General features: G+C 38.2%; 1 protein-coding gene across 1 annotated transcript in view; it reads right to left on the bottom strand.

Annotated features, from left to right (window-relative positions):
• Hs3st-A (Heparan sulfate 3-O sulfotransferase-A) overlaps nt 1-12,129 on the bottom strand; it is a 46,751-nt gene that overhangs the window by 19,154 nt on the left and 15,468 nt on the right. Inside the window, 1 exon segment of the mRNA XM_029309799.2 lies at nt 1,302-1,395. Coding sequence (XP_029165632.2) covers nt 1,302-1,360 — 59 coding nt within the window. The 5' untranslated portion in view covers nt 1,361-1,395.

Raw genomic sequence — 12,129 nt, 5'->3', positions numbered from 1 at the left:
GAGAGAGAGAGAGATAGTCAAGGAGAGGTGGAAGAGTCGGAGAGGATCGATCCGCTATAAATGATGCAGAAAGGTCGGTACCCCTGAGACAGAGCGCAATCTAAATTTGATGCGGTTGCATTTTGTATTCCGACGTAATGGCTCCTCCAACGTTTATCGATACTACGCTTTAATCCATCGCGTTACATCATCATTGCTTTCTCATTGATTTGTCAGAAGGAGGCAGGCGAGATAGAGAGACAGAGCGTAATAGAAAAACCTATACATTTCTCTCGACCCGCGTCGTTCGTCGCTCTTAATTGCGATCCGAGTCTCGCAATTAGCGAATCCGTCGCGTCGTTGCTAACGAAATCGCTTTTCCGCCCTTTCTCATTCCTTTTTTTCTCCATCCCCTTCGAAGGATCTTGAAAAACCGCGCACGTTCGCGAGAGAGATTGCGGAGGTATTTATATGCCAAGGAGTGTGTGTACGCTTTTCCCGTACAATTTTCCGTATCGCATAAGTAGATACTTGATGCCGCGAACGAGACTTTTTACGCGCGTGTGCACGTGTACATATCTGAATATTATACGTTCGCATTTGGAGAACGCGTATATATTCAGTTCGGGAAACAACATAGTCGGCGTTATAATCGACTTCTCTCGATCCCCATTGCGTCGCACTGATGTGACGGGAGGCCATTTGATGCGCAAGTTTTCTGGCTAAAATTTGCTTTGTGCCATGCGGAGGCAACGCGGTGGGCCGAGGTGTTTCCATGGGAAATACTGCGGCCCGGCGTTATCCGGACAAATTGCAATTTCCAGAGTTGCCTTCCGCGTCGTTGCACCCCTGCGCTTGAAGTGCCACCCCATTCTCTATCTCTCTCGTGACTATCGAATACGACCGCGCCATTTACTCATTATCGCCGTGCCGTATCAACCGTATAATTATACGGTCAAGTAAGTTTACACCGCGTTAATATAATCTCATAGACACCGGGGCCGATTTCACTTTGTGAAGGCCGCGGGATTTCATGCTCCCTTACGCGAAACTATTTAAAAATTAAGAGAGAGAGAGAGAGAGAGAGAGGTAAGTATAATATAACTTGCCGTACACTTTTGTTGAAATTGTGAATATTATCTAATTTAATTCAATAAAGGAGAGCGGCAATTTTCTCATCAGGAAAATACAAGCGCGGAAACTTTAATCAACTAATTACACACAGCGCTCGCGGATACCGCACGATATAATCGAATGGAGCGAAAAGCAGAAGAAATATATAGAGCAAAATATATATATACTATATGTAACTTTTTACTTACAAGACATCTATAGGAGATTGAGGAGACCACTCTTGACGAGGCCGTGCCTTGTTGGGCATTTGCCTTTCCTTATACGTTCACATTTTTGGAGTTTCTGAAACAGTGCAAAGAAATCTCGTAAAATTATCCGTTAAAAAATAATCCCATTATATAGTATATCGAAGCTATATAATATTTCGATATATTTATTGAAACAAATTCTATATATAAACAAGAATGAAATTATCGCTCGACTTAATATGTTTGTGTAATTTAATTTAATTTTAATACATTGATTTTTGTACATCATACATTTTCTGGCAATTTACTCTCACTCTCTATATATATATTGTAATAAAATATTTTTAATTGGGATTATTATTCAGCGATACGACGCGAGTAACTTTAATAATTACGCGACAATTTTAAAGCTTCGCAGGATACTTAATAAATAATGAATCACGTTCAATAGCGACGTTAAGGGACGAACGTAGGTAACGGTGTTAGGGGAAATCAAACGCTGTTCAAGAGATTCCTCTCGGTGTGACCCAGTTGCACAGAACTCGTAACTTGCATAGAACGCGTAAGTAGAATCACTCGGCGGGGAATAGCAACTTTTCTCATTCCAAACTCGCCGGTTTGCACAGCATTGTTAAAAGCTTCGTGCGTATGGGTGCACTTCAGATGTATCTTATTTCATCGAATCTACCTCTCAAAAGGTTCGACGAAACGCGCGGCATATAGATTTATATATATATATATATGTGTGTTATTACGTTGGTCGATATTAAGGTCGATAGCTTTAAAAGAGACTGTAAACGGTTCTCGAGAACGGTATATCGATTTATGGTCTATATGTCTCCGACTATATGTCTATTTACCTACATCTTTCTCTCTCTCTCTCTCTCTTCCTTTCTCATAAATAAGCAGAAATTTCATTTCCACGAAACGATTACTCTTATCAGGTATATCTATTCAGACTTTTGTTCACCGGTGCACTCTTCGGAAAACCGGCGCGGCTGATGCACAACGGTGCATAAACACGCATATCCATTCATCTACGATGTTACGACACGTGTACCATTACGCTCGTTGATATATCGCGACGTTCTATCTGAGAACGCTGAGCGACAATCTATGTATTACCACATTATATTTGTCCCCATTGCGCGATGCATTTTATACATATATATAAGTTGTGTGTATCTAAATAAGTGCGACAAATTTTAGGATATAATTCTTATACATTCGACAATTAAGCAGTTTTTCTTATATAAAAGTTAAGTTCTAATAAAATAGGGATTTCATCCCCTTATAACGATACAAGAGAGGATAAAAAAGATATTAATGAATATCCTTTTTAAAATAATTAAAACTTCATTTGGACCTCCCTCTTGAGAAAAGTGTAACTCCTCAAGGAAGAAACCCTCATCCTTAATTGTCGGCAAAGAATCATGTCCTAAAATTTCTCACACTTATTTGGATATACACTCTATATAACACTGTATAAGATTGCTTCTGACGCGTAAGAGAAATACGAGGAATAAAATGAGAATACATATATATATACAAAAAAGGAATTGGGGTTGATTTTCGATTATCTTGCCGACCTTGAGTACCGTCATCGCAAGAATGCGATATCGATCGATCGAGGCTCAGCGTGTCTGCATCGAAGGGGTTGTCGATTCGTTTCCACGTTTTGTTCTAAATACGCCTGCCTATTTTCATCTACGTCAGTCTGGTGACCGTCTGACCGTTGCACGAAATAACAAGGACACGTCGCGTCTCGTCGCTTCACGTCACGTCGAGTCACGTCGTTGGGGGACGAATCGATATATCGAATGCACGGGGTTACGAGGGATTATGATGTAACTCATGACATTCTTTCGCTTGCGTAACATCGATCCTTCCGTGACGCGGCAAGATTCTCCGCGGGAGAAAAGGGTTAAATTAGCGACGGAAGTGAAATTACACCCCATTCATCGAGAAGGAACGAGAGGAGAGAGATGAGATTTCGCTACTCTCCTTGGGACTGGATGGAAGATTGCTATTTTTTTTTTTTTTTTTTGACAAGCAAGTACTGGATAATACGAAGGAGGATAAGATAATCTTATGCATGGAAATGAAGAATTAGGGTAAAGAGGATATTAAAAGTTGAAAATGCAAACGTCGCGTTTCCCTCTGAGAATGGAAAATAGGATTGGAAGATAATTCTTACAGCCACGTGGCCAGCCTTTAGCCTCGACTTGTCTTATAGAATTGACCTTCAATTAATTGTATTGTCGACTTTGAGCAACAGCTGATAGAAAACGCGATGATTATATGTGCGTTGCTTTAGATGTCGATCAGACAAATTTCCAGATTTTTTCTCGTATCAGAAAAAGGTGGAAGATATAAGCATGTAATATTCTTAAAAGTGTTATAATCTTAACCAATTACGACTTGCTTTAGAAATAAATTTTAATTAATAGAAAACGCGATAATTATGTGCATTGCTTTAAATATCGATCAAACAAATTTCCAGATTTTTTCTCGTATCGGAAAAAAGTGGAAGATATAAAAGCATGTAATATTCTTAAAAGTGTTATAACCTTAACCAATTACAACTTGTCTTAGAATTAACTTTTTTTAATTGTATTATCGACTTTGAGTAATATCGAATAGAAAACGCGATAATTATGTGCGTTGCTTTAAATATCGAACAGACAAATTTCCAGATTTTTCTCGTATAAAAAAAAAGATAAAAGATATAAAAGCATGTAATATTCTTAAAACGTTATTATATTAATCTTGACCAATTACGACTTGTCTTAGAATTGACTTTAAATAAAGAGTATTATCGGTGTTGAGGAATATCTAATAGAAAACGCGATAATTATATGGGCGTTACATCAAATATCGATCAGACAGATTTTTCTCATGTCGTAAATAAAGGAAGATATAAAAGCATGTAATATTCTTAAAAACGTTATAATCTTAACCAATTACGAGTCTCTCTTTTCCGAGTCAGTTCGATGAGACTAGGAGGAAAAATGCAAATTCCGGCAAATTGCATGATCCCGGACGGCGCCTATAAGAATCGTTCGAGGGTTACCGCTACTTTAACGATCGCTTTGGAAGTTGCCGGTCGATGTGTCCGAAGCACGCGAAAACGTTAAAAGTTCGCCCTGCGGTGCCGGCAAATAGCAACGATAGCGGCTGCAATCGATACTTTCCCAGAAACTTTCAAGTAGTATAAGTCGTGAATTTGACAAATCGGCTAAAAAAAGGAGGAAAATATTTGCCCAGCCGTGCACGAAAATATATATACACGTGTAAACACGAAAACTAAATTCTCCCTATCTCGAATCAAATATATATATATATATATATATATATATATATATATATATAGTGTCCCAGACCTACCGTATTACACATTAATGGGAGATATTCCTGAAGCGATTTGGAGACGATTTTTCCTCAGCAAAAATATCGAGAAAGGTTATCATTTTTTAATGTTTCCAATTTTTGAAATCATGTATCTTTGTAACTAAGCTTTAATTTAAAATTCCATTAAAATAAACTTTACCTGAAATTAATTAAAAAATGTAGTTTTGTTAATAATTTATTTTTACAAGGTTTACAAAAAAGCTTTTAATTCCAATAGTTTATAACTCGCAAATTATTGGTGCCTAGACATTTTCGTCTCCAAATCACCTCAGGAATCTCTCATTAACGTATGATACGATAGATCTGAGACACCCTATAGTATAGAAAGCTCTTCAGAGCTGGTTTAATTATTTCTCGAAATTCAAATCAAGAGGAACGTCTGCACAATTCGCGTTCCTAAAACGGCTGCAGAATCGGCAAAGGATTAGCGATTACGTCGGATTGTTCTCGAAATTGAACGTCGCCGGAGATAAGACAGTTCGGAATAAGTTTGATGGAGTTAAGCCGCCTTGCTTAAATAATGGCATTTGCGCCGTCGAAAACTTATTCCCTCCCTTATCGAAGGGTCGAATAATTCGCTGGACCGATGAAAAGGCGGTATAAGGCCGAGATAAAGGCGCCATTTGTCAGCGCGAGGTCGCGCATTCCTATTATAGATAAACGTTATCTGTTGAAAAGCTCCTCGTAAACGCAAGTACGAAATTAAGCGCGAAACTGCGTTTTCCAATAAAAGTCGAATAAAAGAAAAAGATGAAAGGTCCTTTAGAGAAAAGGATATTCGATTACCTCAACTGATTTTCGTTCGGAGGCTAACGAGGAACTTCTTAAGCTCGGTACGATTTCTGGAATCTGCAATACCGCTCTCTTTTGCAGTTTTTCTCGCCCCCACGAATCTTCTCCTTTTATCAAAAGACACTTGACATAGTTTCCAATTTCATCGAGTGCTCTTCATCGACACATTTCCGTTGTATAGCTCTAGGGACGGAGAGGTCAAATGTTCGTTATATAAAGTTCAACATATAAAGTGAACCTTGAACTTGTTTGATTCTTTCCTAACGTTAGAAATTCTATAGCTGTCACACGTTTTCTCCCCGACCTTTTATATATACGATGTATTTCGACGAAACTTCGCTCAAATGTCGCTCGATCGACGAATATAAACACACGCGAGCGTAAATAAATTTTTTTTTTTTTACACTCTACACGTGCGGCCTTATCTCGCAGTGGTAAAAATTCTGAATTTACATATTCGCGGTTAAAGTTTAGCGGGTGAAAAAAAAATTATGCTCGCGGCCCCCAGCACGAATTTGAAGAGGTATAGCGTGAACCGGGGCTTCGGCCACGATTCGCATAATCGATGCTGCAAAAGCCGATTATGGTAATTTGCAGGGTTAGATATACAGCTCGTGCGCTTTAAAACTTTAGAAAGCGACCTGTGCAACTAGAATGCTTTTCAAGGACGGAGACGCGCGTTCCGTTATCTCGGTGCATCCTTTGACCTTTTCCACTTTGTATATCTGTATAGCCATTGGGTTATTTAGTATATCTGACCGCATATATAAACAACGTATAAATAACGCGCATGTTAAAAGGATTGCAGAGTATTTTCCCGAACGGTGCGGTTGTATAAAAATCGTTTACGTGCGTTTTTATGCTTCTTATTCCTATCGTGTGTACACGCCCGGACACGTAATCATTTATTTGACGTCAAATGAGAGAATGAGATTTCGCACACACACACAGTTTTACAGAGGCGCGTGCGTTGATATTGGATGATTGTGTGGCCTCTGATCAATACATTCCGCGGTGTGGATTTCTCGACATTTCGCCGCAAATTACATAATTATTCATAACACGAACGAGGTGTTAAAGCTTCCATTATGTGCTTGACTAGAAAACCGATAGCGTTATCAATCATATCATACAAGTTTTTTCCAAGATGCGATAGTCACCCTTTCAATAAATATATCGAGATATGTATATACATATGTATATACATGCCTTATTAAATAATACATTTTTAATCGATTTAAATTCGCTTCCGCTTCTCCTCGCGACTGATTGTGAGTTGAATTTATTTAATACTTAATGGTGTGTCCTCTTCTTGTTTTCAATTGAATTTTTTAATAGTCGACAAAGTTTTCTGATGGAAGAAGAAAAACCGAGGAATTCTCATTATTTATTCCGAAATAAGATACGCGAAACAAAAAAAAAAAGAAATCGGTTATGCATATTAATAAGTGCGACTTCGTGATGGACAATGTCTCGTGTGTATGTAAAAACAGGGTGATTAACAATCTCCATAGAGAACGCTCTAATCAGCCACCGTTGCCGATACAGAGTGTCCAGCAGATTCAATGAAAAAAATTCCCTGACTTTTTCAGATTTTCCAAGACGACAAATTCATGTTTTCCCCGACTGTTTAGTATTATTTGCATATATTATATCTATATAATAAATCAATTAAATGTTAAATCATGAAATCCTTGAGATATTTTTGTCGCAACAATTGAAAAGATTCGGAAGTTAAAACCAAGATTTAAATCAATTATACAATCTGCATCATGTACGATAATCGAAACAAACATATCACTAGAAATTATTTAAATAATCACCTTTTATATTTATATTATATCAAATTTTTTAATTTTGTCTCTATCAAACACATTGAAATAAAATACCACGACGATGAAAATATAAATTAACGAATCGATTTTTCACAACACAGAAAATTAGCATTTATTTAATAAAAAATGTCAAATTATTGAGACAAATGTAGAATAATGTAAAGAAATCCAGATAAATAGTAATATTTCTCGACTTTCCCCTGACAATTCCAGATTTCTCAAATTCCCTGACAATAATGCCCGGTTTTCCAGATTTCCCTGACCGCTGCGATAGCAAACCGCGCGAACGATAAAACGACGAGTATATATAATGGGAGAATCTCGCGCTCGAATTTCTTACTGAAATATGCACGCGGAGACGTCCTTGGTAATCGATCTCGTCATAGAAGATAAAATTATTCGAATCTCCTATTCTGATTCGCTCGAGCAGGATTGACATTTCGTCGGAGGTCAGGTCAGGAAATCGAGTGTCGGGCGCAGAGACCTCTTCGTGACGTATTCATTAATTGCGTTGCGTAGGAGAATCGTGTCGTACACGTGAGTGGAGTATCGTAGGCGTATATATGAACGATCGAGGTGGGGTGGAAAGGAAGAGGGTAGTAAGCGTAAACGTAGTAATAGTAGAGGGCCAGAGGAGGTAGTAGTGATATCTACTGTGTTCTGTCCTTATTGCAGTCAGACTGATATAGGGACAGTAAATATGTATGTGTGTGTGTGTGTAGAAGTGAGAGAGACAGAGCGAGAGTGAGAAAGAACGCGTGCGCATTCGCCACCGAGTCCGGCCACTGAGTCAAGGTCTTTCTCTACCTGGCGATCGACCTGACCTCGCTTTTATCCTTAAAACGAATAAACGACGGGACCATCGATCGGGGAGGCCACGCAAGTGCGTGCAATCTGCTTGCCATTTTTCAAACGGGCTTATACAAGCTTTGTATACCGCGATACGTTCTTCGTGTCGGGCTGTAAGTCCTCTATCAATTTCCGATATCACACAATCTACCTCTCTCGACCATACTCGGACGTATAGTTTATGTGTACATGTCCGCAAGAGGGACCCCACGAACGGTAAACAAATTATTATGCTTGTGCGTCGTGAATGAATGAGTCGGCACGTCGGCACTCTGCAAGTAGTAAAAGCCCCGTATTGATCAGACGCGCTTCGCCCACGCGAGGTCGAGCACTGGTGACACGAATTAGCCCAAATACTTGTGTAAATAACCGTGTTCCGGTTGTCCAGAACTGCGAACGAGCTGGGAAATGCGTATTTAACGCGCTCTTTATTACAAAGAATCATTTCTTCTCCTCGACAGCGTCTTTTTATTTCGTTAGCTCGCGGAACAAAAATTAGCCGCCGTAGCTCAATTTTAGCTGTCTAATTTTTTTTTTAGCTATATATAATTAAATGGAGAATTCTATAGTTAAAAAATATTAGCTATCATATAGCTAAAATTGAGGCATAATAACTAAATTTCATGTGTAATACAGGGATAGTTTTAAAATTTAGCTACGACAGCTCATTTTTTTCCATGTTGAATAATTAGCTGAAACAATTCAGTCAATTGAAGAATTTATTTTTCGCTCGCTTTATACAGACTAGATTTGATTAATCACGTATGTAGTTCTCGTTCGCAAGAATGTCGAGCATTTTATACAATAAGCAACTCGTAGAGCTCGTAAAGTCGCGTTATGAAATATACATTGATATCAAATAATGAATTTATCATTTTTACGATACGACCGTTTTACACACGTTCATGAATATTCAGGAAAAAAGTAAAAAGAAATATGCGTGTGCTGCGTTCAACCGTGTTATTCGTTTATTCGCGTCATTTATATTCCCTCGCTTTAATTAATTTCTCGTAATTTTTGAAAAAACGGAAACGGACAACTTAAACAGAAGTAAATATTCATTGCGGTTTAAAGCGAATAAAATCGCCTACTACAGGTCCGTTTCATTCAATTCATTCGTCTGTTCGGAATATATGTTTATGATGAATATATGTGTATATATATATATATATATATACATATATATATATATATATATCGCTAAAGAACTAATACAATCGGGTCAAAAGTTCACGTGTCGCTCCGATAATGCGGTCATAGCTTTATAATAAACTAAATGACGTCTCGATTCGCATCTTCATCTCGATTAGCAAATCGACGTGTTATTTTGCGTTTCTTTTTATTTCGGTAGGAAGGAAAAGAAAATGCGATTCTATCTCGACTACTAATAACTATTCATTTTATATTCCGCCGCCCGAGCTCGATATATAAGCGAAGCGCTTTATTTTCGAAATTTAATGCACGGCAAGTCGCGGTGCATAATTCGCGGTGCATTACGCCGATGCATTACGGCGCGATAAAAACTTAATACGAGCCGCATGCCTTCCTCGTGGCGAACTCGTGAACGAACAGCCGCGTTTTCCGTTCACACGTGACATCCATATCCCACATTCACACACCCACACACTTCTCTTTCTCTCTCTCTTTTTCTCTTTTGTCGGTTAATGGTCCACCGAGTAGCAGGTGTTTGTAATCGAATGCCGCGAAACCCCGAAATCGAGTTGGAAGGTCGGAAGGCGCGTGGCGGAAGAAGGGTCTATCTTATATCCGTTCTACGAGAGAGAAATGAATTTTATCCCTCCCTTTTCAAGAGAAGTGTCGGCGCGATTAATTTTTATCATCGCGTTTTATCATGGCAAATGGCAAGATGCTTAGCTTCGCGGCTCGAATAATTTTCGCTCGAAATAAAAAAAAAAAAAAAGATAAAAATAATACAATAATAATTAGAAGACAAATTTGAACGAAATAAATCGTTAAACTAAAATAATTTTATATATTAAAAACCGGTCGACTTAAAATTAAAATTTTCTTTCTTTTTCTTTTGTATATGTATTCAATACATTTTCATTATGTTAATTTTATCATTTTAATTTTAAGTCGACCGGTATTTAATATGTACAATTATTTTAGTTTAACGATTTATTTGGCTCGAATTTGCCCTTTATTATTATATTAATTTTGAAGAGATCACTTTTAGAAGAAAAAAACTTACGGTTTTATTTCCACGCACACGTGGGGATTAACTGGGCGTCATTAAATTTTTAAGGACGCGCCGGAAAAAGCATTTACGACCGTCCGTATAAACGAGATGACCCTCCTCATTTCCGATTACAAGCATCGAGCGTGAAAATTGTTTTCGGGCTCGTTTAGCCATTCGGAAGAAAGGTTTTTTTCTATATACACATCTCCTGCCTCAAATAAGCAACATCTACAGCTCATACGTGAACGGAAGTTTGCGGTTTTTCAAGCTCGTACGTGACCGAGTCGGCTAAATGTCACAATGTGATTGTCCAACTTTTGTTACGCTCTCTCGTGCGAATAATGTCGTTTCACGTGGATGCCATTCGACCGACTCCGTTGAAAATAAAGTCCCGTCCCGATAGCGTCCGCATCCGGATTTATTTTTACCCTCAGTTTCGCAACGGAAGTAGAAGAATCGGGAAAAAAAGAAGCTGGAGTCGAGAGTTCGAGGCGAGGGAAAAAGTTTCAGTCTCTCTCTCTCTCGCTTTCTGTCGATTTCAAATTTTTTCCGGAATGAGACTTCTTGCGAAACGGGACGACACTCTTTATAAGACACGTTTCTGAAATAATCATTTCGCGAATGTCGAAAATGTCACTTTTTTTAAATGAGTTTTAATTTAATTATATGATGGAAAAGTTTAATCAAACACTTTAGAAGCGCCCTAAATATAGATATCAATTTTCAAAAAAAAGAGGCGTATAACTAAAATTCTTTTAGACTTTTTCTCGCAAAGATATTCGGAATACTTACGGAACATAGTTAAAATAAGTTGGAAAACGCGAACTCAAATATATATCTTTAGTACTTTGGTATATAAGACATTTCGCACAGCGTAATATAAGTTTATCGAAAGTTCTCATAAAAATAACGATAACGCGTATGAAAATATATACATGCATGCATTTACGCGGACGTTAAACGAGAGAGAACGAGCCACATAAACACGATTATCGCGTCATTATCACTGACTCGATATTATCCGCCTAACAGCGAGGGACACGAATTAAGTTAATTACCGGAGAGTGCTTTCCCGTGCCGCCTCGCGTCGAGACCTTACGCCGATAAAAATGCGCGAAAAGTAAAGCCGCTTGAAAAGTGAGTTAATACTTTAACAATCGCGAAAAGTTTCGTACAGGTTCGAAGGGACTCCCTCCCTTCATCGTATATACTCCGTAGTTGCGCTTTAATCTATTCAGCCACCGGCTCAACTTCTCCCGGACATTTTGCAACTTGCTCGTTAATGTTGTTCCGCGGAAATCTACTCCTTGCGAGAATGGCTCGCAGACAGGACGAGTAATGGAAATAATCCATTCACTTAGCTCGTTGCGAGAATGATTGCTCAATCGAATCATTAAAGCAGCCTTAAATGACCAAAAATGCGGGTTACATAACTAAGAATAAAAGACCTCGTCACGTCGAATCTTCCTCTATTAAATAATGTTTTATCTTGTAAAATCATTCACGATAAAATCATTCATTAAACCGATTCGTAAATCGATGTAGATAACGAAGCGTGATAGCGATAGATAAAAGCGTGGGAAGATCTGTCATCGCGAGGAAAAACAGGATATATGTAGTAGAAATAATATCGCGTGGGCAGATGTAGGAAAAAAGAATAACAATATATGAGCGATGATTGTAGGATCACTTCGATAGGTCAACGAAACACCCACGAATCACTCCGATAATTAATTCAAGC

Source organism: Nylanderia fulva, unplaced genomic scaffold (genome assembly GCF_048542155.1).
Source record: "Nylanderia fulva isolate GAGA-0341 unplaced genomic scaffold, ASM4854215v1 Scaffold21, whole genome shotgun sequence".
Lineage (NCBI taxonomy): Eukaryota > Metazoa > Arthropoda > Insecta > Hymenoptera > Formicidae > Nylanderia > Nylanderia fulva.
This window is presented reverse-complemented; position numbering and strand designations above follow the sequence as displayed.